The following is a 27,344-nucleotide window of genomic DNA, read 5'->3' on the forward strand; positions in this document are numbered from 1 at the left end:
GAGGTTTAGATTGGACGTGAGGAAAAATGTCTTTACTGGAAGAATGGTTGAAGATTGGACCAGGCTGCCCAGGGAAGTGGTTGAGTCACCATCCCTGGAAGTATTTAAAAGACGTGTAGATGAGGCGCTTAGGGACATGGTTTAGTGGGCATGGTGGTGTTGGGTTGACGGTTGGACTTGATGATCTTAGAGGTCTTTTCCAACCTTAATGATTCTATGATTCTGTGATTCTCAAGGCTATTGGTACTCGGTGCTAGGATGGAGGCACCGGCATTACAGGTGGGGAATGGAGTGGAGCATAAAGAAAATATTTGCCAGATGGTGAGGCTGAGGAGATGTGCTGAGAGGAGGAAGGGATTGTAACAGCCCTAGCAGAAAGGAAGATTTGGTGAGGATTTTGATGGTAGTAAGAAAAACAGTTACAATGTTTAGAGTGATCCCTTACACCTTTTTCTCCCCCCATTAATTTTCCACTGGTCAGTTAAACTGAATTTAGTTTTCATCTTAAAACTGTCAAGCAAAACTGCACTGGGAATATCAGAACAACTACTGTAGAAGGGTCCTTACATTACAAACTCTCTCTCTTCCCCTACTCCTCCTCTCCTCCTTCCCTTTTACTACAAACTGTTTTTATACAGCTCAAAGCCTTTTATCTGCTGTGAAGACCAGAACATCTTATATGCTGTAGTGTTGCAGATCTGGTATATGTTCAGGCCCAACTGTAATATAGTTAACTGTTTCACCTGCCTGAGATTTCATTTATAATCTTAGGTGTGAATATTAGCTTACTCTTACTTAGACCGGTGAGAAAGCTGCTCCCTCTTCTCCACCCACAACCAATGTATGGGTTTTGCGTTACAGCTACGCCTGTCTCAGTAAAGTTGTATTTGCAGACCTCCAGGGAATGTCTCACACAGGCAGAATAATGTGTAAATAGCAGAAAATCTTCCTCTGAAAAAAATTAGCCTCCCATTATCCCATGTTTGTTTTTCCATTAAAATTAGTCCACCTTGGAGTTCTTGCTTCACTGGTTCAAGTGCGTGTGTTTCACTTGCTTCTTGATGACCCTGACCTGATGTTAATATGCTAATGTAGGTTGAATCTATTCCTTCCCAGTTTAGCTAAAGAATAGCTTGCTTTGGTGTTTTTTTTCTCCTAAGTCTGAGATAATTTAAAAGAACATCTGTGGAGGAGGGGATAATGCAGCACAGCAGCAACAAAATTGTGTGGTGTAAAACTGAGAGAATTTGTTGGCATTGGCACCCACACACATATATGCTATGTACTCCTCAGTGTTGTCACTGTACAACAGTAAGAAAGGGTATGTTTGCATTATTTTAATGACCTGTGTATTCTGCAGTTGGAGTGCCTGTATCTCAGTAATGCAACATTATCCTTGTATGTATAGTTATGCAATTCTGTAAGGAGACCTGCGATTTACAAGGGTGCTATCTAAGTCAATTAGTGATAATTTTAGGCTTGGATCTTGTGTTCTTGCAGGGCTGGAAGCTTGAGCACGAAATTTGAGAATTTAAAATCCCAAGACTTTAAACGTTCAGACCATTAAGTGAGTGTATCTGTGGGGCATACCAAATTGCTGTGTGGATGAAAAATTATGTAACTGCGTATTTCAAAAGGAGTAAGATAGCGTGCTCTTAGCAGTGTTCCCTTACATGATACGGAAAATGAAGGAGAATAGATCTGTCCTTTTCATAAAAAGGCATGCACAACAGTTAAATGTCCCAATGCACAGCTTTGCCATTCTGAACCCATGTGGTTGAGCTGATGCACTGATTTAGACTTACGTTCTGTTTTCATGAGACTTTTTGCGTATCTATTTCTTTGCTTATCCAATTAATATGTTTAGCATTTTTCAAGTGATGTGCAAAGTGAACTAATAAGTATCTATTAATCCAGTTTGTTCCAAGTTTCAAAAAATCTAAAAATAACTATTTATAATTATGTAAGTTATATTTATGTAGTACATGGCTATCACTTCAGTTATTTAATACACGTTATAACCTGTATGTAATTGACAAAATATAACCACTGCGTATTCATTTTCTCCACTCCGTGGATATATTTATTCAGAGATGAAGTATCACTGCTCCGACAAGAAGTCCAAGACTTGCAAGCTTCGCTAAAGGTTGGAAATGTATTTTACTTGCACTTGGTTCTCTGTTTCAAATTGCAAAGTGTTCCACTTTCTTAAGCAACCAAATTTACAGTTCTCTTTCCCCCATCTCCGTTCTCCCTCCCTGCCCCCCCCCCCCCCCCGGGGGGGGGGGGGGTTCAAAAAAGCTAGAGAAATTGCAGGGGCAGCGGCTGCAAGTAATTGCTTTAAAATACTTGAAGCAGGTTTATCATCAGCATTGACATTGAAGATTAATACCTTTTTTGTAAGGCACGTGGCCTGATTTAGTTAGTTCCATAATTTGAATATTGACATGTTCTTGAAAACAAAGCTAGTTAACTCTCCACAATGTAACCGTATATATAAATCTGAAGAACAAAGTCAGAGTAGATAATGATTCTTCCATACTACTCACTACAAGTTCAGTTCAGACTTTCCTTCTGTTGGGCTTATTCAGAACTCAGTTTATCAAAGAAAATAAATCGAATGTGGTGTTTCATCTGTTATGAGAAAGGGTGATGGCGTCTTTCTTGTAAGAACTTTTGGAGAACAGTAGTGTGATTTCACAGATGTCCAGATGAACTGAACAAAAAAGGCAAGGCAAATTGTGGTGTGTTGTGCCCTAAGGAAGCTCTCACTTCTTTTATTACTATGAGTAATACTACTACTTTTATACTATTAGATACTGGGTTGTTACAAACCTCAGAAATTGCGTTCTGACAGAATGCCTTCTCAGAATGTATCTAATGATGTCTGTAACCTCTGTTTTTAGGGCAGATTTCAATATTGAGGAAAGGGAGGGGGAGGGGATTGTTACTGGAGTGTTGCAAGTCTGGAAGCCTCACAGTGTAGTGATACATTAAATGGAAAATCACCTTGTCCTTTTCCAGTTTTCCAGATATAACTGTTTGAAATCAGGTATTTTTATACTGCTGTGCAGTATTTGAGCACAGAAGTCTTTATTTCCCTGTCTTTTCCAAAAATGGGATGAACTTTGGAAGTAGTAGTTTTTATTCCTCCTGTCTAATGATGCATTTATTCTGTTTTCTTAAGGATTCTAAGTCTGATGGATTGACAACGGCTACATCTACAGGTGGCTAACATTTTATTATATTAATTTCTGCATTGTTCTGGAATGTCTGAAAATTTTTTCAGTGGAGCTTTTAGGTTTATGAAAAAGCACTTTTGGTAAATTAAAGAGCTAGAAAGCTGGAATGGTACAACTACGGGGAAAAAAAATTCATTGTAAGCGCTTAAGAGCTCTTGATAACTATCTATCCCCCCGTTGTCTGGGAAAATGTTCCAGAGGCTCAGAATGTGTAATTTCTAGAAGTGAGACAGGAGTTCTCCTGGCTCTGAAAGCAGTTCTCATGAGTAGTTTTGGACATGTTTTTAATCATTTCATGTATTCAAGCATTCAGTACAAGTCTTTCGCTGAGGAAGACAGTGGTTGTTGATATTTTAACTATAGCATTTGTAAATGCTGGTTTTATTTAGTGTTTTTCTGTACTCATTGCTAGCAAAGAAAACAATGAATTGTTTTGTTTGGGTTTTTTTTGTTTTGCAGACCAATAATTTTTGCTCTGTGTTTTTCCCCATGAGGCACTCATGGAATAAAATTTTCCTTATGTGTGCATAAAGTATCTGACTGACCATGAGTAAAGAACTTCTAATTGCAGTTCAGCAGCATGTTGCAGTGATCTGAAGGGCTATTTGTGACCAGTGAAAACCAATATGTACTTAATCCTGCAGAGTACTCAACTAGTGACAGGTTCCAGTGTCATGCTTGTAGATATTTAACTTCAGTAAAATTGTTCACTTTGCTAAGCTAATTGGATGTTAGGTGAATTTGGATTTCTTATTTACCTGCTGTGGTTTGCTATGGGCATGAGTAACTGTATTGTTCTAGCTCTTCCAGAAAATAATACTGTTCTTTTTATGGAAATAGAATCATTAGAACGACAACTAGAAGAGATCCAAATAGAAAATTTTAACATTAAGCAAATGAAAGACTTATTTGAGCAAAAAGCGGCACAACTGGCCACTGAAATTGTGGGTAAGTTTATTAACATGAGGTCTGATTGTGTCCTCTGCTTGTGCAACTTGTGCAAGTGATCATTTATTCAACTTCCTTCTTACTAGATCTTAAATCAAAGTATGATGAAGAAATCAGCCTTCGGGAAGGTGCAGAACAGAAAGTGACAAACTTGACACAAGAACTGCAGAAGGAGAGAAGTACAGTGGAAGACTTAAAGACAGAGCTGGTATTCACACCACACTAATTTTTTTGTTATTTTCAAGTCAAGGGAGGGATATACTTAAATGCTTGCAAATGCAGTTTTAAAGCAGCCAAACTCTTGTTGAACTTGGAGATGTCTGCTTGTGGGCTTAAAAAGTTCAGAAAACCATTGTTTCTGATCTGTTGCACTGACCTACATTTTCAGTGTTTTTCCAGTGAGGAAATATGTGTTGTTTCTGACTTAGATATTAAAATTTACCCTACATTGTATTTATACTCTGCTTGGTTTATGCTCTACCCTTCAGCAATTTTGCAAGGTATTACGTGTATAGATGTGCTGTGTAGGCCTGTACTTGGAGCATGCCATTGCTGACCTCCACAGCTGTCTTGAGATCACCCTTTTTCCATGAGGTGTTATGCTCCGACTGTCCCTGGACAGCTGTATTCATAAGAAGTGCTCAGAGAGGTGTTTTGTGATGTGGTGGCTGAAAGGCTGGCAGCTGTCATCACCATGCCTATGTTAATGTTGTCCCTCCTGTGCTTGGCTGATAATACCAATGTGTGTGTATTCCAGGATTTTGGCTCCTGGTGACTTTTATATACAGCTGTGGCTCCAGGGAGCAATCCTAGTGACTCAGCAGTCGTGCCACTTCTAAAGCAGTAGTGAAGGGGACTTCCTAGTTTCTCCCACTCAACCACTGCTTAGACTGGAGGAAAGCAGGACTCGTTTATGCCCCTTCTTCCCTGTAGTCAGCTGCCCTGAAGGGTTCATGAGTCCCTCTTGGCCGTGCCTAGCCACTGGACCTATCCATTCCTCTCTGCTTAGTTGTTTCCTGTCTTCCTTTCTCCTTCTGTGTTCTTACCCTTTCCCCGTACCTTTTCTCTTCTAGATGCCAGCACTTCCTTTTCTCTACTTTCTTCAGTGCCCAGTATTGCCTTTCCCCTCCCTTTTCCCTCCATAGCATTTCACTTTGAGGGACGTTATGGTACTTTAGGTGTAATTACCAACAGATTTTACCTATGGGTCTGGTATGAGGCATGCCTGACAGTTCCTTCAAGAAGTTTCCTTCAGCTGCCCTTTTTTTGTCTGTTCTTGTGGTTTTCTGAAATAGTTCTTGAAGACAGAGGCAGTATCACTCTAAAAGTCTGTGTAGTACTGGATTGTTATGTGTCTCAGTCCTGAGAGGGGCTTGTGAGTATTGCAGCAGTAAAGTATATACAGTAATCTCTTCTACAGAGTAGTGGAGTCAATACAGCCTACTTCTCAGGGAATTGTGACTTCAGATAAGTTTCTTGCATGGATTCCCTGTCACTTCAGTGTTTTCTCCCAGGGAAGGTCTTCCTCCTGAACCTAGCCGTCTACCTACATGAAAATTACAGAAACTTAATCTTTGAGACCTTATCCCATTTGTCAGACTTGATTGAAATCGATCAACAAGTTCAAAGTTTAGTAGGCAAGAACTGACAACCAGCCATTAAATCCTGTTTCCTTTGGGAATGATACGTACTTTTCTGTGGGTTTGGTTTTTGGGGTTTTGGTTTGTTTTGGTTTTTTTCTCTTTTTTTTTTTTCTTTCCCCCACAGCTGTAATACTGTATATGTCACGTTGTCTATAAATTGGTGATTTGAAGGATTTTTAGAGATACATTGACACTGGAAGCATGTCTGCTGACAGCACGTTGCTCATTGCTACTTTTTAACTTTTCAGCTACAAAGGCCTGGTGTGGAAGATGTGGCCGTCCTGAAAAAGGAGCTGGTCCAAGTTCAGACGCTGATGGACAAAATGACGCTGGAACGTGAGAGAGAATCTGAAAAGCTGAAAGACGAGTGCAAGCACTTGCAGGCAGAGCAGGCTAATTCGGAGGTAATAGTCAGACCTAGAGATGTGTGTGTTAGCTTTGCCATGATTTTCATATGAAAATGGAAAATATTAATTCATCGTAATGAATAAGGCTCTTTCTTAACCGAATTTTCTAACTTATCTAATAGACAGGTTTCTTCATTACAGTAAATGGCATAATTCTGTCAATATCTACCCTCCAAAAGCCCCCATGCTTTTCGTTGCAAAACCTTTCCTTGCCATAAAAAGTTATTCCAAGAGCCCAATAGCAGAGGAAAAAGCCACCTGTCAAAGCTGCGCTGTTTTTCTCTTGGGAGAGAGAAATAGAGCAATATCTGTGTGATTCAAAGACTTGCTTCCCTTATTGAGCTACATGTGGGTAAAAAGAGTTGTTACTGAAAATGATGGTTTTGGTTAATATTTGAGTTGATGTGTCTGCAAATGGATGCTAGACTATTAAAATACATAAAAATAAATTATTAATACAAAGTAGATAATAATTTGAATATTCTTATAGGACATTTGATTCTTGAACTTACACAAGATTTAAAAATCTCAGTGGATATTGTAAACAGGTTTTCATTTTTGTTTCTTCAGTTTTTACTGTCAAATGGAAGCCTTTTACACCTATTATTTATTGTAGGAATATTTTGTGTGTACGGTACAAATCTGTTCTGCACACATACCCCCCTCCCCAATCCACTGTATAATGGCCTCCAAGTGTTACCTGTTACCCACTACAGCAGTAAGTGAGTGACTGCTAGGCCTCACCGTGTCTTAAGGTCGAGATATCAGGATGTTACCTGCAATCTGTTTCCAGGCAACAGCACCTTAGTTTTCCTTTCTCTGTTGATACAATCTAAAGTAGAAAATAAAATCTGTTGTTCTCATGTTAGTTGATTTTTTTCTTTTTTTTACATTTTTCTCCTTTTTTTTCCTGGATTTGAACCTTTTAAATTTATCCCATTTAGAAGAGACCTCACTGTCTACTTGAGTTGCAGAATATGCTGTTTTCTTCAGAAGTACTTTATGAAGGCTTGCCTCTGCTTTCTCTGAGTCAGTGGAATAAGCTTTAAATTGCTGACAGAAGATTTGAAAACATACAGAACTGATAATAGCTCTGTGTTTAAGGAAGCAAAACTAACTGCCTCTCCCACAGCAAATATTCAGTTTTCTTGGTTTTGGTTCCTCTGCTTTCCTGCCAGTGAGCACTTCCACGTCCATGCAAGATGGAGAAAAAGGCATATAACAGCTCTGACTTGGATCTTTAAGAGGGAACCTTACTCTTCAAACTGTCTCGGATGCCTCCTGGCTAAAGCCTGTTTGGTGGTGTTTACCATGACAGTGAGGGAAATCTCTGACACAGATAATGGCAATAAATCCTAATAAAAATACAGTATCACCGAAAAGGCTTTTGTCTAACATAAAATTTATTCTACTGAGAAGTCGGTGAATCCATACCTGCAGAAGAATTCTCTTGCTGGGCGTTGTTGCATCTCACTAGTGGGTTGGTTGGTATAGTTTTATTAATGGATGACTTGACAGTGTAACGATCTTCACTGAAGACTGTCAGCTGTGTTTGAGAGTTTTTAATTTTGCCCTCCCCCTTTTCTGTTGTCCCCCACCAATGCAGCAATGCGAGCAAAACTTGTCAATGCAGAGCTGTGGTCTCTAGTGAAGTGGGGTTCTTGCAGAATTGCCCAGCTTACATCAGGGAACGCCTGGAGTTTCTGGAGGACTCCTAGTATCCTCTGTCCTGTTGAGATTTGTGGATGTGAAGGATTCCTGACATCTTGTTATTCTGGGGTTTCATGTGCCCTAGATTTCAGAACTGCAGTTTTAACTTTCTGTTTCTTCATTTGCACTGCAGAGCTTTAGTGAAGTGCTGCCTGGCATTATTCTAAACTCCTTAGGGCTTTCCCTCCCGCCTCCCCCTGCAACAGATATGTTGAGCTCCAGGAATTCCGAAAGGGTACAGTGTTCTACTAAACATGAGTCCACCATTGTTTTCAAGTTAAAATTATATATGCCAAGAGCTTCATCAGATGTGAAAAAAGTAATGTCACAGTTGAAGTTATGAATATAATGTGGTTATGTGGCCATGTAAGTTGCTGCATAATTGTAATTTGGTTTTAACTGTGAGATCCCACAACTATGTTGCAGAATTTAAATTTCATTTCAAAGTACTGTCTCTGTAGTCTTTTGTGGTTTTGGATATTTAGTTTTCATGTGAAGCTAAAATGACATAGTGACATGGGCGTAACAAAAATCTTTCATCTTAAAACATTCTCACAGAAGCATGAATTGCTCCTGTTCCCCCAAATTAGGTATGTTTAAGTTATGACATATCTAGCCATTTTAAAGTGTAGCTTTAAAGTGCAGCCTTTAACAGGAAAAAAGACAAAAGAGGAAGGTTTTTTCAGTCCTCCTAGAAATAACGGCAGATGGGGGAGAAGGCTGCATGATGCCCCTAACTGTTAATATGTGTTCATATAAGAAGTCTTAGACGTATGGAAGGATTATAAAATACATTGCAGCAATTATAATAATATCAGATGTCTGTGTAGTATCATCAGTATGTAGGCTGAACCAGAGGAGACCGAGTTGCTGCGTGGCGGAACATGGTAAGCAGTGACAGCCTGGTTCTTCTCAGAATTGTTGCTGTCTTCCCTGCTTAATTCCAACATATGGCAACAATAGCCCAAGGTGTGTTCAAAATAAAAGCTTTTCTGTCGATGTAAAGTGACAGATCAGACTTTTTAAAAAAATAAAAATTACTCAAAGTCATAGTGGTGAAAACTTTTCTACTTTCCTCAGAAAAACCACAATTGTGAAAAGTGTTAGCTATAAGAAAACAAGAAATGGAAGTCCTTCATTGGAAGTCCTTCTTTCTGGCCATAAAAGTTTGGCAGTGACGTTTCATCTCAGCTTTGTTCTTTAAGACCACCTCAAGGGTGGAAAGAGTAAAGTGGTTCTTATACCATCCTTGGCTATTTTGCTGAGCTGAGTGAGGATACATGTATTAATACTGATTTCCAAAGTGAGACTTCTTTAAAATAAGTTAGATCTATGGCCTGGGTGAAGAAAATAACAAAGATCATCTTAAACTCTATATGAGCATCTTCAAATGCTGCAGGAGAGGGAAAACATGTTCTGTATAGCTCTACGGTTGTCACCTAAATGTGTTCATTGTTTTCTTTTCTTTTTTCGTTGGGTGTTATGCCTTTTTTCAGAGTTGCACCTGAAACTCTGGTGTCTAGATCTCTCAGATGAATGTTCATTCTGAGCTACTCCTTCCATGTTTAGTTTTTCACTATGGTGACTCCTGCATAGTAAACACATTATGAAAACAGCTGCACTGCTGTGGAGCTAAGCATTTCTATGAATCTCTGCAGATTGGGATTTGTATCTGATGCATCTGATAGTTTTCATCAGATGCCACTATCTGATAAATCTTCATAAAATACAGGGCCTGGACTTGATTGTTGAGTGCCCACAGAGTTAAACAAGATTAGTAGATTAAATTATGTGTAAATTTATTAAAGCCAGGACTGTTCCCCGCCCCCCCCCAAGCAAAGGCATTAAAACACTGGAATATTTGAAAATAAATTTGAGAAAGTGTGTCTACTAACAGCTTTTCTGACTGCTTATTTCCATCTTTCATCAATCCATTTTATTTTTTCTGCTTTCTAACAGAGACACTTAAATTTGAGGTAAATTTTTTCTGAAAGCTTTTTATTCTTATAGTAGGTTTCTGTTCTATCAAGATAATTTCAAGAGGTTGTTAAACAGATGCATTCCTGTTTGCTTATTGGTTCATTAATCATACAGACACATCAGCCAGACAATATCAGGAATGAATATTCATCCATGATACATCTCCATGTTAAGAATGAAATGTGGCTTACTGAATTGTGAATGAGAGAAATGTATCTTTATAAATATAAATTGCAATTCTAGTTCAAAAGGCTGCAGTGGTGTCCTTAGCAAGCTTCTGCACGTTTTCTGCATTATATTCTCTCAGTAATGAAATATCAATACTCTGTTTTCTGAGAACATCCTGAAATGTTGTCTGCCAAAGACAGATCCCAGGATGTGTTTTAGCTAACAGCTCTGTAACGAAACAGCCTTGTAAAGCACAGCATTCAGAAAGTCAGAATTAATAACACTTTGTAGACGTATACTGTGTTCATATGTTCTCTTTGGTCTTCTTTTTTCTGTAGGAAGGTTGTAAATAGTATGGTTATTGTCTGCTACTTCTGTTCTACTGCTTCAGTTCATTCTTGAATTCAGTATTTATACCTTTGTGCTGAAATCTGTGGTTATGAGAACAGTATGAAAGGAAACTTCTTTAAAAAGGTCACTATTGTATAGTGTATTCAAAGTGAGTGCATTCATACACAGCATGCTTTAGGGCAGCCATTTTTACCCGTCTAAAGTGCTTTTCTTGGTTGCTTTCATTACTGTATTCAAATACTGTACAGTCATTGATATATTCTGTTCTGTACCAATCCTGTTTAATGGAGTAGTATTGTTACTCTGATTGTGCTGACGTGCAGGGTTGATGAGTCCAAAAGTCACGCATCAAGTTTTTATCAGATGCCAGACTCACTTCTACTGCCTTTTCCAGTGCATTTCACTTACGAGGGAGGCAAAGCTTTTGGCTGTGTAACTGCAATGACTTGGGAGGGTTTCACCTGGAGCTAGAACTGCAATAATGATTAATGGATAATCTGTTGTGATTTTCATTGGTTGTGTGCTCAACCTGGCATTTTCTATTGGACTGGGGCAAATTTATGTCTTCTGAAATAGGACATGAACAAATCTCAGCTGGGAAATGATGCTCAGTGGTACTTCTGTAGCTGATGGTGCTCTAAGATGTGTTTGCAGGTGATTGTTTTCTTAAGCTGTTTATTTGTATACAAGATGCTTTTTATTTTGTTACCAGACGTATTGTTTTTGTTTGGGATATGCATGCAAAGCTTTGTTTTAAATGTGGATTTTTCTGTTTGTCTGTTCAGGCTACCATTAACCAGTTAAGAGCTGAACTTGCCAAAGGACCTCAGGAGGTAGCTGTGTATGTTCAGGAGCTGCAAAAACTTCAAAGTTCAGTCAAAGAGCTAGAACAGAAAAACCAGGTGAGAATGCTGTTATTTTCTACGCTTGTCAGTTCACATTAAAACGGAAACACCTCACACATTGCCTTGGGAAGCGCTGAAGACTGTAACAAAACAGTTCCTGGTGTTGCAGAAGTTGAGAATTCCTTTGCCATTTTGCTTAACACGAGGGATATTGTAATGTACAAGCAAACGCTATATTTTAACAATCATCAGTATGTTACAACTGAAATCCTCAGTGTTGTTAGCATTGCAGATTTTGAACGGCTGCAGTTTATGCTTACCTATCATTCAGCAGTATTGCCATCTCACACATTAAAAGAAAAAAGCAGTACCCTTTGAAATATTACGTTTCCTTAAAAATTGTAATTAAGAAGACATTTTGAGTTCTCTTCATTGGTCTTCCAGTTTCTTAACTTTTAGATTGCAGTCCTGTCATACTTTCTGGGCTTTTATCAGTCATGAATGGCAGAAAACTGAAATAAACTCCAGAAACTTACCAGCTTATAAGTATTCCTTGAGAGCTTTTATCAAAGCCCTTTGAGCTTGCTGTGTTTTGTATTTGCATTAAGAAAGCCTGTGTTGTGGGGTAGTAAACGGAGGTAAGGGAGGAAAGGAGACAAGGAGAAAGAAGCATGCTGCTTTTTGTTGTGTGTATATATAACACTGTATATGAACTGTACACATTACATATGTGTAGTTACCAGCAAGCTTGTCAATCTTGGGAAATAGAAAAGGACAGAGACCAAACAGTGTGTATTTAATGTAATCATATTAAAGCAGCATTTGCAAAGAATATAAGAAGGTGCAATTAAAATTTGGTAAATTAAACATGCCTTTAGTGGAATGACTTTTGGTTTGGCTCATTAAATCAGGTGCAGAACTGAGATGGTGAGAATTGTCATGCGGTACAGACCAGCAACACTGAATCAAGCTTTTGGCAAAATTATGGCTATATAGTATAGAGCCCTTGCCTGAATATATTGCTATTCCATTAACAACATGGAGTGAAACAGATTGATGCATAAGATAACCATACTTTAAGAGAGAGTCCTCTGCTATGTCAGGTTAATGCCAAACACCACTTGAGGAACAGGAAGAAGAGAAGTGGCAGCGAGCTACTCTTCCTCTTTCAGTTTCAGTGACTTAAAGCAGTTTACAGCTACCTCTTTATGCAGCTTTTTGAAAGGCGATAGCCATAAGAATGGTATGTTAGCCAAGGAATCTTGGCCCTGGAGGACTTGGACCTAGAATTGGAAAAGGTAAGACTAGCTTCCCAAGTAACAGAAATTGCTCCCCCTTCAAACAGTTTGCACTCCTTGAAGAAGCTGTCAGGGACTGGGGAGGAGCAATTAATACAGGATAGAATGTATTGCATTTTGCTACGTACATCTGTTTGTAATTCCATTGCAATGCAGGAAGATATTTCTGTGCATTGACGCAGAGTTTTTCAAGCTCATGTACAACCTCAAGCAAGCAAGCTGTTTCTTATATTTTCAGGAGCTATACTGAGAAGAGCAGATGACAAGTAGATAAAATCAATTCTCTGAGATGTGCAGGAACTGCCTTGCCTTCATTTATAAAGCATTGTAATTATGGGGCTTGGCTTGCCTTGCAGAGGCCAGTAATGGCCTGTAGCCCAGAAGAGACCTAATGTGTGAAAAAACAGTGTGTTCCCTGAAGTGTAAGACTTGTAATTCCAAACCCATTGCATGTGGGGGTTTTTGTTTGTTTTCTTTTAGGAAAATTGTGATGCATTAACTGCAGGGAAGAATGCTTAGTTTCCAACCTTCTACTGATGTAACTACTCTGAAATTTGGTCAGTGACAACAGACCAAATTCTTTACTGTCCGGCCACTGTCACTACTAACATGTATTACATGTTGTTTTCCGTGGAGCAGTTATAAAAGAAGGGATCAGTGTGGTGTTCCCCCTTGTATCTTGTGAGCTTTGAAGGCTTAGGGCTCTTCATTGAGTGCTGGAACATACTGTCATTCCCTCTTTCTTTTCTGTGGAAATCAAGGCTTGGGAAAGAGAGGTGGCTGGTGTGTGCCCACATATCCCTTTACATATCTGGGATGCAGCTGGCATGTGCTTCCAGATAGGAAACACTGGGTCCACTGATGTAACCTGAATGACTATAGCTTGGCAGCTCTGTGGCCTTGAGCCTGCTCGTGGGCTTCAGTCACGCACAGAGGTAGCAGGCTGTTGGTAAAACCCAGCTCTTCTCTCGTGAAAGTAGCAGCAGCTGTTTGTGGCTTTGTCTGACCATTCATGACTGCAGAAGGTGTTCAGCTGTCAGGGACAGTGGCTTCAAACACTGGTACTCGTTGTTGTATTGCTCTTCAGACCAACGAGGAAGAGAGAAGAGTAGTACAGAATGTGGAGCAGCATCTCCAACCATGTGTAGCTGCTGCTCTCGGCTGTCCTTTGGATAGCTTGTGGGGTGATGGTGAAGAACCTTTGCTGCTCTTGGCTGTCCTGTGGATAGCTTGTGAGGGGACAGTGAAGAAGCTTTGCTTCTTTTTTGTTTTATATAGCATTCCTGAAAGCTTCCCAGAGTCTCAGTCAGCTTCAAGATGTTAACTGTTTCTCTTTCTTTCCCCCCCCCTTCACTTGAAAATTTAAGTTACTGCCCTGCACTGACTCTTCACAAAGTGGGTCATAGCAGTTCTACATGTGACATGTGGGTCTAGTTACAAAGTAGTAATATTAATACCTTAATTCTAACTTGCCTAGCTATGATGAAAAAGGTGCTGTAGTGTGTTGGTATTTCAGGAACACAATTCAGTATGAATGTTAATGATCCTGTCTGGCCATTTCTCTTTAATGAAAAGGGAATTGCAACTTTATTTTACATTCTGAGGGTGAAGCCTTTTCTAAAAGCAATGGGAGCCTTGCCACTGGCTTCAGGAGGATAAGGATGACACCGGACCTCAGTATGTTCTTTATGTACTCTATTCCTGCATTCTATATATATGCATATATAAAAACTTCTGCATACCTGTAACAGCAACAAGTTGTTTTATTTGTCAAGAAACATTTCAAAATACCCTACTTCAGGGCTAGAATTCAATAGCCAAACTTTAGTCTTGAGCCAGAATTTTTGGCTAAGTTGTTTGCTTTAGAAAGTATGTATTTTTTTAAATGGACACATAGGGCATTAATTATATTTGTTCTCACGTGGGTTGCTGGACTGCTAGAGTTCTCATTTGCAAGACTGCTTGTTTTCTACCTCTCTTTTTTTATAGATTCTTCTGTTTATTTTATCACGATTGTAAAATAGAAATGTCTGTATGTGGTTTATAACAACCAACATAGTCATCATTTGTTAAAATCTGTAAAGAACAAAACTGTTCAACTTAGATGGACAATTTTACAGCTTTTTCTTCTAGCAAAACAGGTTTCATTCCTGGATGCTGTGCAGAAGTGTGCTTTTAAGATGCCCAGCATAGCTAGAATTGCGGCACTGACTATCTTATCTTTGGAACAGTGTTATTCCAAAGTTGGAGAACTGTCTGAAGTTTCGATACATAAGACCAACCTCAGTCTTGGCATTTTTTCAGGTTGACATACTAGAAGTGTTCTTTATTTTTCTGTATTTTAATTGAAAAGGTCACTAGAGAATATAGTAGTCACTGAAACTGCAGGAAGAACGCAAGCATTTAAAAGGTGTGCATAGTAATGCTCCACTGAGATAGATATCACTAAGATGCTGCAATAAATGGAACCTGCTGGTACATTTCAAGAAGATGGAATGAATTACCTGGGTTGGATGACGACCAGGGCCTCCCTGCAACTGTGTTTCTGTGCTTCAAAAAGTGCCACTGGAAAATGGAAATGGTTCCATGGCTTCCCTGTCCTGCTTGAAATTCTAGTTAGTGCCTCAGCTAAGCTTGGGGGAAAACCTAAACTTTCTGGAATTATATCTCGTCATTTAAGATATTTAATTTCTATCTGAATATAATTTTGATTAGTTCATGAAATTTGATAAAAAGCATTATGTAATAGCTGAAAATTATCTGTAAATAGTTTTTTTCAGTATTTGTCTCAGCATGTAAATTTGATAGTATGACCTTAGACACGGCAATATTTACTGTTGTTAATGTGGTAAGAAAAATCGTGACGCTCAGCGAAGTTTGTCTTTCCTTTAGGGAATCTCAATTTTTAGTGTTTTCAAACTCAGAGCAACCATCCTCTTTGAGCTGATTTGTATGCAAGGAAATTAGATGGTATGAATTAAAATGTAAAAACATCATCTTCTAAAATGAAAGTTAAATCATGAGTGTTTCATTCTGTGATTTACCAACATCACAAGTTTTATTAGTTTTCACAGGTTCTCTTCCATAATTTGGATAGCAGATCATGCTGTAAATATAGTGACAGGGCAAAATTAGGATACTTCTAAAAATGACCAGCATGATGACTGCACAGGATTATACAGGAATTAAACCACAAATGTTGTTGCTTAGGGAATTGTGTGAAGGACACTGGTACTTGAAAACTTTTCCTGTGTACTAATAACTCAAATTACTGTTTCAACTTTTCCCCAAGCAAATGCAGTTGTAATAACCTAGAATTTGAACGTTCAGGGAAAGCAAATTAGTCTTCAGGATACAGAAATAGAGTTCGTGTGGTGTTCTCAGTAAGAAGTGGATTTATGTGAGAATATGAAAAACTATTTCCAGTTGAAGCTGTGTGCTGTATGGGCTCCAGAATTAACTTGTGTAATACAAAATAGAGGTCAATATTTCCTTTAATAATGTTTTTGAGCAAGTTCTTCACTGTTCAGCATCAACATTTGAGAAGAAATTTGAATAACGCATTGAACAGCTGTAAGCAGAATTGCAATTTGAATTGCTGTATAACTCTCTTCATAGAGTCTGACTGAGAAGCTGCTGAAGAAAGAACAGGACTACACCCAGCTAGAAGAAAAACACAATGAAATATCTGTGAGTAAGAAGAATGTGCAGGCAAGCTTTCACCAGAAAGACCTGGACTGCCAACAGCTTCAGGCAAAGCTGTCTGCATCTGAAGCCTCCATACAGAGATTACAGACAGAGCTAGGTGAGAAGGGGGAAGCAAGCCAGAAACTTAAAGAGGAGTTGTCTGAAGTAGAGACAAAGTACCAGCATCTCAAGGCGGAATGTAAACAGCTCCAGCAGCAGAGGGAGGAAAAAGAGCAGCATGGCCTGCAACTCCAAAGCGAACTGAGTCAGGTAAGGTTCCCTAAGCCTCCTAGACCATCCTATTGGGATGGTTCCTTAAACCATCCCATTAGGGTTTTTTAAACTGTGCATGCATATTTTTCATGCACATGCATTTGCATTTCCTTATTGAAGGGGAGTAACTAACCAGTACTTGTATTTGAATAAATGTAAAGCTAGCTGGTATTTGAATAAATATAAAGCATTCTTCCTAACACTGCAGGGAATGAAATACAATCACGTCTTCCCCTTAGAGAAGTAAAGAAAAGAACAGGCAAAAAGAACAGGCTGTTATAAGAGTGCAGAAATTCTTTGCTATTTGTTTGTCATTACGTCTGAACCTTTTTAGTAGGTCCAAACTCTTGTCAGGGGCAAACGAGGATTGTTGTAGTCCCTGTGTCACAATCAAACTCAGCAACATCTACAGTTATAACCACCTTTCCACATTTTGTAGTATAATTCCCTTTTTTCTGAAAGGGAAACATCTTACTAATTCAGTCTGTCTGGAACTCTTCTTAAAACTATCTTTATAATTTCAGTTTTGAAGATTAAGATTGAATGAGCATAAACTTTGTAGCTTCTTTCTCATGTTCTGATTTTACTTTTTTTTTGTACTTGAATAAAAAAGGCTTTAGCTGATCTGAGACAGGTTTTTTGTCCACTCTTTTTCTCTTACAGTGTTAAATGAACTCTTCTTTCATCCTACAATTTTTCCCCTCCCCTTTTTTTGTTGATGCATTCCCTGAAGTAAGGGAAGTGTTGTCAAATGAGAGGGCAACCCAGAATATTTAGTTTCCATGACAAATACGGTAATAGACAAATCCTAAGTCAGCAAGGTTATTTATTCTGGTTCAGTAAGGTAGCTGAAGCTATAGTGAATTCAGGTTATGCGAAAAACAAATTCAGGTAGAGTATCAGAAGTAGTTTCACTTCTAGTAGTAATTTTACTACTCTATAGGAGGTTTGAGAGAAGTGAGTCTTCGTTTTACATTAGAACTGAACAATGCTTGATTTGCTTTAAAATTGAATAGTGAATACAGTAGGGTATACTTAGTGTGAAAAGCAGGGATAGTATGAAGTCTTAATATTGCTTCCTTTTCCACAAACACCTTCTCTTTATGTTGCTGATAGCTATGACAACACCCAGAGCATACGTCCCCCCACCGTTTATGTATTGTTCTGCTGAGTCCAGTGAGTTATGGAAGCAGGACTTTTGTATAACATTGAGCATACTGACATTTGAGGCTGGTTGAACTCTGTTTTATCTAGTGTCTCAGGGAGTAGTATGTTAGACTGGAGAAATATTTGTGCATCAGGAATTGTGTCCAGTCCTAAGATGGAAAAAATAATCTGGTTTTTTTGTTAGTGTGACGTACTTCATTTTAATCTCTTGGTAAAACTTTATCATTTTAAAATGAGTGTGTCTCAATTTTCAACCCTTTGTCAAGTCTGAAATAGATTAAGTTGCAAGTTGTGCGTGTATAGTTTATTTTGGAAGAACTGTGGCTTGGCAAAACTTCATTTATGTATGTATTACATCCCCAGAATGACTTTCCTTCTCCTATCAGTCTTCTGTCAGGGGGAGGGGAGGTAATTATATTTGTTATCTGCTTTGGAATCCTGACTTGGTAAAACTGCCTCAGTCTGCCTAGGCAACATGTATGCAAGCTTCAGAAGCACAGCCAAGAGGTTGAGCTGAAATCTGATTTCAGCCTGAGAGGGCATTTTCAGGAAGGATTTTTGGGGTGGGAAAATGAAGGAGGAGGAAGGTGAATAATGCATCGCTGAATGAATTTCTGTGAAAGGAAATGGAGGCATCGCACATTCTCTGATGATACCATTGGGAAGGAAGACAGTCTAAGCAAGAAAACCCGAACAAGCTGCTGGATCTCAGGATGTGTTTTAGAATTGTATTGTAAAAGAATAGTGGAGGAAAAAAGCCCTTCATACATGGTATAAAATAAAATTAAAGCCAAGCAAAAACTTCTCTTCCTCTCTCTCCCTCCAAACAAGAGTTCAGTTACTCTTGTCATGAAAAGACTAAATTCCTCATATTTGTTCACTTAATACTTTAATGGAATTATCTTTTTATGCATGTAGTCCAATAGCTTATGATGACACAATGAATGCTGCTTATGAAGCTATATGTATAGTTGTTTAATCAAACCACATTTTCAAAGAATCCTTGCCATCTTCTCAAAATTCGTTTGAACAGATGCATGTCTGGTTAAGTTTGTATATGTTAGAATTTGGGTCATGTGAAGGAAGTGATCTTCACAATGGAAGAAAACTTCAATGATAATGTTGGTTCCAGCACAGCAATAGGAAAAGGGTAACGCAAAATATGGACTCCTTCAGTCTTGAAGAAGTGTTAATTGCTAATAAATACTGTTGTTGTTGAGAAAATGTGAATCTACCTGATTGTATCTTTGAAAGTCTAAATTTTTTATGATTTTTGTATTCTGTAACATAGGTTAATCCTGGATTTTATAGTTCTGTTTACTTAAAGTCAATCTTAAAGTCCTTCAAAAATACTTAACTGTGACTGTAATAAAAGTGACTTCTGTAAATTGTTGTTTGCTGATTTCCCTCTTTCCAAATATTCTCTCCCAGTATTAACATAGCCATGAATAGTTAGAATAGTTATCTTGTTGTACCCTTTCTTCATTAGATTTTTTTCCTCCAGCTCTTGTTCATATTTTTAGTGAGGAAGAAGTATTAATAATTTAGTGATTCCTGCAGAAAAAGACAAATGTTCTTGATAACTGGAGGAGAGATGATGGTCTCTTTCCTCACCATGTCCTCCCTCTTCTCCTACCTCTCTCTTAGCTGTGCACTCACAGTTAGCAGCCAGCATCTCAAACCACATGCCAAACAGCTTTTCATTCACAGTTTTTGTGGTTGTGGACACAAAAACAAATAATTTAGCTTGGTTTCCTAAGAAAATAAGGCATAGACACATTTGTTTCCCTGTCTCCATCCCCTGTAACTTTTGCAGGGGAGTTTGATAACTTTGGCCAAATTTTGACAGATGGCCCGGAGGTCTTCAGCGTTAGGTTCTTCAGTGTTAAATGCTTGTGGAAACAGGCAGCTGGGTAAAGGAGAGACTTATGTTCATGCCTCACCCCCTCGATGCCTGGGGGGAAGATTTAATGTTATCAAAACCGCTGTTCCTTTTTCTGTCCCTCTAGGCGGCCAGCTGGTCACCAAGTGGTAACTTGCAGTGAGCAACAAGATTGTGCTGCCTTTTGCCTAGATATTAGCAGGGATTTGAGGAAAATGTGAGAAAGGTTTAGGGATATTGAAGGGAGGACCTGGAGTTAAAAGGTGAATGGTTCAGGGGTCTTGGACACAAATTCATAGTGAAGCAAGCTTCATTCATCCTGATACCTGTAGAAAGTTCTTGCTGTGCTGCAAGGCCTGATCCATACTCTGTTTTTTGCATTGAGTTGGAAGTTCATTTCTGTATCTGTGAATGTGTTCATGTAGAAGTAGGCAGGAGGTAACCCAGGGCCTATAGTGACAGCTTCAAATAGAAGAAAAGCTGGTTTTATGGAGGCAGCTTTTTATAACAGTGAATTGTAAAAGGCCACACTTGCATTTTGAAGATGGTGCAGTACTGCTTTTGATGACTGAAAAAATTATAAGGCAGGCTTATGTCCAGCTGGAAGAGCGCATCCCCCTACTTACTGTCTGCTGCTGGGAGGTGCTGGGGTACAAGCCACCAAAATTACTGTGTGCCTTACATTGAAGGTTCATGTGTCTCCTCTGCAGAGAATGAATGCCGTTGATGTAGCCAGATCAAGCTAAAAATCACAATCTTACTAGTCTAGCAATGCAGAACAGTATATTGTGGGAACCAGCAGGACAGGTAAAGGCATGGTGCTTCAGCCAGTGGATGTACAGGAGTGAGGGTGTGCGCTGTGTAAGATGAGATTGCTCTAAGCATCACTGTTTTACATGATAATCCTTATGTCTTTGAAGGATTGCCCTCTGTGTTTCTGTTAAATCTCTGTAACTCGTATTGAAGGGCTTCTGTAGATAAATGAGGATGTTTCTGGGTCCCTCCAACCTACTTTTTTGAATATTTGTTTGTGCTTGTGCAGTTGATGCTGTTTTTTAACATGATTTGTGTTTCTGAGGTGTATGATGTGCATACATGACTTCAGGAGCTCGTGTACTTGTTTCACTCTGGGTTATGAAGACTTCTGGTAAACACTGCGCAAAGTGAGTCTAAAACGCAGCGCTGTTGGCTAAAGAATGGCTGAAAAAATGGATGCTTTTTTTTTTCCAGTTGCACAGTAAACTTCTAGAAACAGAGCGCCAGCTAGGGGAAGCACACGGGCGGCTCAAGGAACAGAGGCAGCTGTCTAGTGAGAAACTGATGGACAAAGAGCAGCAGGTGGCTGATCTGCAGTTAAAACTTTCTCGTGCTGAAGAGCAGGTAGGGGCTTTTATGGAGGCTCTAGTTTGCTCTGGTTCTGATAGTAGCCTGTATACACTTGTAGTGATGTTGCAGTTCATAAAGTTTGTCCTTAAGGGAATTTCACTTGACTAACAGTGTTAAAGTCTTAGAGTAAAATTGTCAAGATCTGCTGAAATGCCACTTGCATTAACAGGTTTTGTAAGGCTAAATGCTTATCAGATGCATGGATGTACATGGTGCTTTACAGATGAACAAAAGATGTGCTTTTTGCACTTAAGAGCTTTGTCTAAGGTTCTTGTGAAAAAAAGACTTAGGTGCATCTAAGCTCATATCGGTAAACTTTAGTATGTAGATATTTTTGTGAGATAAAGCACTACATGAAGAAAAAGTGAACGTGGCACAGCAGGTCATTGATAGTTAATAACCTGCGTGGGGTGGATGGGCAGAAATCACTTGTTTTATTAATTTTTATTTGTTTTAATGAGCATCTTGTATACGTTGCTGATTTTCTGCTGCCTGTATGGGGATTGGCCAAATATCTGAGTGGTACGTTGCCAAAGCTTTAAAGCTTTTCTGTAGCTAATTTGCAAAGCCTTGACCAGTATAGAAGTGGAGAGATTGCTAAACTGAAGTTGCTACTAAAACTGCTAATAATAGTAATAATAATGTTGTTTTACAGGTATCTATATTATCAGTCGTTACATCTTAACAACTGTTGGAAAAAACATACTAAAAATCTCTTATGTTTTAGATTTTTGAGCGCTAAAATACATATATGTCTGATAGTTGTTTTATAGTTCTCGCTTGTGATTCAGAATCTCACCTATTAATAGTAATGAATGCTTTGGTTAGATTTTGATTTGTTAACTAGCATCACACACTTTTATTTTTATACCAGTTTTCAAATATTCGTGTTTAGAGTAAAATCTTTTAGCATTGGAATGAACATTAAGCACTGTTGGCATACTGAATGGTCTGGTTGGTTGGTTGGCTGTTTTTTTTCAGCTAAAGGAAAAAGCAGCAAATTCCACAGAATTGCAACATCAATTAGATAAGGCAAAACAGCAGCACCAGGAACAGCAGACACTTCAGCAAAATACTACAGCAAAACTACGAGAAGCCCAGGTAACATAGTTATGTATCCTCATATGAAAGTGTATTTCAGGATTTCATTAGTTTCAATATGTTTTCTCTGTAAAAATGACTTGCGTGACTTATACTAGTTTCAATAAATTAACTTGTAACTCTAGAACAGAATATACAGAGAGCGTTTAATAAATTTATCCAGTATTTTATGCATCAGGAATAACTTCTAAGGTCCCTATAATTAAGGAAGCTATTATGCAATTTTCTAGAATGATTTGGAGCAAGTACTACGACAAATTGGAGATAAGGACCAAAAAATTCAAAATCTTGAGGCTTTGCTTCAAAAAAGCAAAGAAAACATCTCTCTGCTAGAAAAGGAAAGAGAGGACTTATATGCAAAAATTCAAGCTGGTGAAGGAGAAACTGCAGTTCTTAACCAGCTACAAGAGAAAAACCATGCATTGCAAATACAGGTAGGAACTCGGAGACTTGTTTCTTTTCGCTCACTCTCATTATTGAATCATGTTTCCTTTTTTCCTATCCCATCAGATATGACATTAATCTTTTCTGTACTTTGCTGTTTCTTTGATACTTACTTTAAAGATCTTTCTGTAAATTTCACAGAACTTGTGTTTTGGTGACTTCCTTGCTATCAGCATAGGGGAAGGAATTCCTAGTTCTTTCCTATGTACATATGCTAGTAATATGCGCTTACAAATAATTTTTGGATACATATACACGTTTGTTTCTCTTACTTTAAAAAGAGGTTTAATTCCTGCTTTCAACACCAAAATTCAGTTTAGCCTGCATCTGTTGTCTCCTTAGTATTTTGGTTTTGTGACAGTAAGGCCAAATTGACAAATCCCTTTTGCTTCCATTTTTAACTAGTAACCTGTTTAAATTCTGGTATTGTGTACAATATAGCTTTACTGTAATAGTTCAGAAAAAGAAATGTGATAGTTTTGAGATTCCAAAGCCATGACAAGACACGCTAAAATTAAAAAGATTTATGACTTCCTTGGACGTGCTGTTCCAGCCTTCTCTTCTAATTACCTCCTTTCTTTTTTTTTTCACTGCAGGTAACTCAGCTGACAGAGAAGCTGAAGAATCAATCAGAAAGTCATAAACAAGCCCAAGAGAATTTGCATGAGCAAGTGCAGGAGCAAAAGGCACATCTAAGAGCTGCTCAAGACCGTGTGCTCTCCCTGGAAGCAAACATCACTGAACTAACCAGCCAGCTCAATGAAAGTAAAGAGAAAGTTTCACAACTTGATGTACAGGTAATGGAACTCTATACCGTCTGGTGATGATAAATCCTGCTTGTGATTTCTGTATTCTCTCCAGAGAACGTACAAAGCAATTTGGGAGAAATTGCATGTTTCTACTAACAGACGAATGAAGTAGAATAAGGCAGATAAAATTGAGGAAAATGTAAGTGGATTCAGAATAGCAATGGATGGCAAGTGTTGTTTTTTTTTGTTGTTGGTTTTGTCTATATTGTTTTTGTTGTTTATTTAAACCAACCCCAAAGTTCATAATTGAGTTGGGAAAATCTGTCCTCAAGCATCTCTTGTTGTATTTGTAATGATTAGCTATCCAAAACTCTGCTCTTATCAGTCCTGGATTCTCTGCACCAGAGTGAAAGTCTGCTTAAGCTAAAAGCTGCTAATTATGTTCAGCTATCCCACAGAATAAATAACATTTGATCAGAAGTTCTTGCATCGGTACACTTGGAGCAGCTAGTACTGTTGTTGTTGGATTAATACACTGTGGTGTCTTTTGAATTAGTGTTGCTCAGTTTCCAAACAGGTCTAGGAACGTCTTCCAATGTAGCTTTGCGATGCTTTTACTGGGCTTCGCTACACTATCTATCTGAGCTGTTTTTTCACCAAGGCATTAGAGCTAGAATTGAATGATCTATGGAGTGTTGCAACTGCTTTTTAAGGCAATGTGAGCTTCCTTACAGTCTTCAGAGAAGTAGCATTTCTATTAGGGAGAAAAACAGTAAACCACAATAGCAGGTGACCCTGAATATTGCCTCTCTGCACCAACACCATTCATACCCACCTTCTAAATTTTGTTTGCTGGTTGTTTTGGAAGGAAGGGAGGCTTGCTCCCTAAAAGGCAAATAGGAGCAGAGAAAAGTAGTATGCATGTGGAAGCTTATTTTTGTTGTTTTTTATTCTTTTTGTTTCTAAAAATTTTGGAGACCCTTAAATGTCCATGTAGTCTGAGGTTATCAAGGCATGCATGGGTGTGAATGCGGTAAGTCTATCCCATTGTTCTTTGTTAGTAAGTAAAAATATTTTCCTAGAATAGATGATGAGTGGGACTGGTGGGTTTTCTTTTGTTTGTCTGTTTTTTTAGCTCAAAGTAAGAACTAACTGTGGCTTAAAATCCTGCTATTTTTCTAAACCTTGAAAATCTTTCTTTTTTTTTTTTTTTACACTAGCACATGAAAACTACTGATTTTACTATTAAACTTACGGATGAGTATAAAAAAAATTAAAAAGAGCTACGGTAAAATAGGTGTTTTAGTGAAACACAATTTGTCTTTCAGGTAAAAGCAAAGACTGATTTGCTACTTTCAGCAGAAGCATCGAAAGCTGCTCAAAGAGCAGATCTTCAGAATCATCTGGACACTGCCCAGCATGCACTGCAAGATAAGCAACAGGTTATAAGCAACACATAAACATGAAGTTTCTATGTTACCTAAAAAACTACTTTAAAATCTAAGAATAGTCTGTTTACAAACTAAATAAACATGTGACTATGCATTTGGAAATCATCATTTAGGATATTTTAACCGTGTGATATGTATTCAGTTCTTTTTGCTGTAATCTGGGCCAGATACATTTTGCAGTGTAAAGAATTTACTTAGGAATCCACTCCTTGCTGTAGGATTATGGTTCAGAATCTAAGCTGTCCTATTGGGGTATAATGCAATTCTCACCTGTATGCTACGAAGAAAAGATTGTAGAATGCACTGGGTACAAGTGAAAACTCTTAACTCTTATTGCAGATTCAGATAAATTCCGAATCAGATGCCTGTATTCAGAAGTAATTATCTGTGTGCCAACTGACACAAAAAACCAAAAGACTGTTGTTAAAGTTGCATGTTTTAATGTGTGTTAATCCTAGTGAAGCATTACTCTGGCTGCTGAATCAAATATTTGCATTGTTAGAATCAGTGCTGCTGTGGTGTTCATGGAAACATCCAGCAGATGCTAACATAAGACCATTTTTTAGGGTGGGAATGTAATTAATTGCGACAAACAGAAGACCTCTTTTTGCAACTATTAAATAATTAATTAATAATTAAATATATCAGCTTGGTTGGAAAGCAATGAGCTTTGATGTAACCATCATAGTGGTTACTAGGTGAATGTGTTCATGTCTCTTGCTGAAATTACATTGTTTTTTGTTGGACCAAATGGTTTGAAATCATCTCTGGTATGTGGAGAACTGACTGTTTCCATGGTATTGGCTTTCCTCTTTGATGGTGCTTGATTTCATGAAGACAGCATTTCTCTAAGGTTTTGTAGTGTTACTTTCTAGTTACTGTTGTACTAACTGCACGATCTAGTACATTTATTATCTACAATTCCTCTTCCATTTATAACTTAAAACACCTTTAGCCCACAGCCTATAAAGTTTGAGAGTAATATTGAGGCTTTAAAAGAAATTTCGGCAGTTTAACAGAGGGAATTTGTGCACGTGTTTGTGTTTCCCCTCTCAATTTCCTGCCCTTCAGAATAAAAAAGAAATATAATTTTCCTTTTTAATTTGAACATGTTAGATCATTTAAAGCATATGTGGCATTAGTCATTTTTGGAAGTCATTTAAAAACTAACCACCTTCGTATTTTTATTTTACCTCAGGAGTTAAATAAGGTCAGCGTTCAGTTGGATCAGGTTACAGCGAAGCTGAATGATAAGCAGGAATACTGTGCTCAGCTGGAAGCCAATCTTAAAGAGTACAAAGAGAAACGTCTTTATTTAGAACAGAAAACTGAAGAGCTAGAGGGACAGCTTAAGGTTTGTATTGAACACAGTGAGCTTACAGAAACTGATATTCTCTGCTGTTTGATAGTATGTGATAAAAGCTGTGCTCAAATTATGGGGGAAGGATTATATCAATACCACTTTTGTAGATTTTCTTTTTCACTAGTGTTTCCTGATCCAGCCTTTAATCTTATTCTCCTCTTCTTCCATGCTAGCATATCACACTAAGAAGATAGGCTTAGGACATTGCCACTATATTGTCATTTTCCTGTACGTGTGCTTCTACCAAACTCTGTGCTACCTGGAAAGTGTTATGAGAGGGAACATGAATACTTCCCAAAATTAGAGTCTTCAAGTTCAACCTTGTACGCTTTACAAGTGGTAGCAGGGAATATGTGTTACATTGGTTAGACTAAGACAACACTACCTGTCTGGTTTAATTTATTTCTAAAGCCTTTCAGTAGGCTTCTACAGAGGCTTTTTATCAAGATTTTTTAATCAATGTTTTTCCTCTATCTTGATCTTGAGTTCTGCATTCCATTTCTGGAATCAGTTTTTCTCTTAAAGTACACATAATTCTGGCAGAAGGTTTGCAGAACCTTTTGGTGTTTTGAGATACTAATGTTTTCAGTTAAGGATATGAATTAGTCCTAATGCTTGAGAGCTTTTAAATTTGGGCTTTAACCTTTGTTCAATATTTGTTAAGCAAACTTGGTGGTCAAAATTCACGACACATAAAACCGTATGATACAGGGATCTTAGGAGCAATGCAGAACTGGTTTTGGAATGCTGTCTGTCTGTTTTGAAGGAGATATCAGTCTTTATGCTCAAGACTGAGTGGGGTGTTTTTCCTAGCTTATGTGCTCTATAGAAGAGAAGGAAGGTTGTTTTCCCTGTATGGAATTTTAAATCCAATGCTATTAAAAAATAAAGCAGTCATACATTTGCATTATTAGCGTAATTATTTTGTGTTTCCACCTCTCTCTTCTTTTGCACAGTTTTTTTTCTGCCCACTTTCATTTCTGTTTTTATTTTTCATCCTTTTGCTGAAGTTTCATGACTAACCAACAGACACAAATGCTTGGGAGGAATACAGTGCTTGCTTGCACAAGATTTCACGAGGTTCCTGATAGCTGAAGTGTGAAACTGAGCAGGGTTGTTGATGCTGTCAACAGGAATGCAATTCTGTGTAAAATCTCGGTGTCATTGCCATTCTTTGGGAATATTCCAGTTGAATGCATAGTATTTAAAAAAAACAACAACAACAAAAAAACAAAAAGCCCTCAGGAAT

At 38.1% G+C, this 27,344-nt stretch overlaps 1 protein-coding gene across 1 annotated transcript in view; it reads left to right on the plus strand.

Annotated features, from left to right (window-relative positions):
- EEA1 (early endosome antigen 1) overlaps positions 1–27,344 on the plus strand; it is a 76,479-nt gene that overhangs the window by 29,168 nt on the left and 19,967 nt on the right. Inside the window, exons 4-17 of the mRNA XM_009321361.1 lie at positions 2,092–2,173; positions 2,293–2,331; positions 3,188–3,227; positions 4,083–4,190; positions 4,277–4,398; positions 6,082–6,237; positions 11,235–11,351; positions 16,211–16,549; positions 20,832–20,981; positions 21,969–22,088; positions 22,319–22,522; positions 23,129–23,329; positions 24,610–24,723; positions 25,931–26,086. Of these exons, the coding sequence (XP_009319636.1) occupies positions 2,092–2,173; positions 2,293–2,331; positions 3,188–3,227; positions 4,083–4,190; positions 4,277–4,398; positions 6,082–6,237; positions 11,235–11,351; positions 16,211–16,549; positions 20,832–20,981; positions 21,969–22,088; positions 22,319–22,522; positions 23,129–23,329; positions 24,610–24,723; positions 25,931–26,086 (1,948 nt within the window). The remainder of the gene's footprint in view (positions 1–2,091; positions 2,174–2,292; positions 2,332–3,187; positions 3,228–4,082; positions 4,191–4,276; positions 4,399–6,081; positions 6,238–11,234; positions 11,352–16,210; positions 16,550–20,831; positions 20,982–21,968; positions 22,089–22,318; positions 22,523–23,128; positions 23,330–24,609; positions 24,724–25,930; positions 26,087–27,344) is intronic.

This window comes from Pygoscelis adeliae, unplaced genomic scaffold (genome assembly GCF_000699105.1).
Source record: "Pygoscelis adeliae isolate BGI_AS28 unplaced genomic scaffold, ASM69910v1 Scaffold232, whole genome shotgun sequence".
Classification (NCBI taxonomy): Eukaryota; Metazoa; Chordata; class Aves; order Sphenisciformes; family Spheniscidae; genus Pygoscelis; species Pygoscelis adeliae.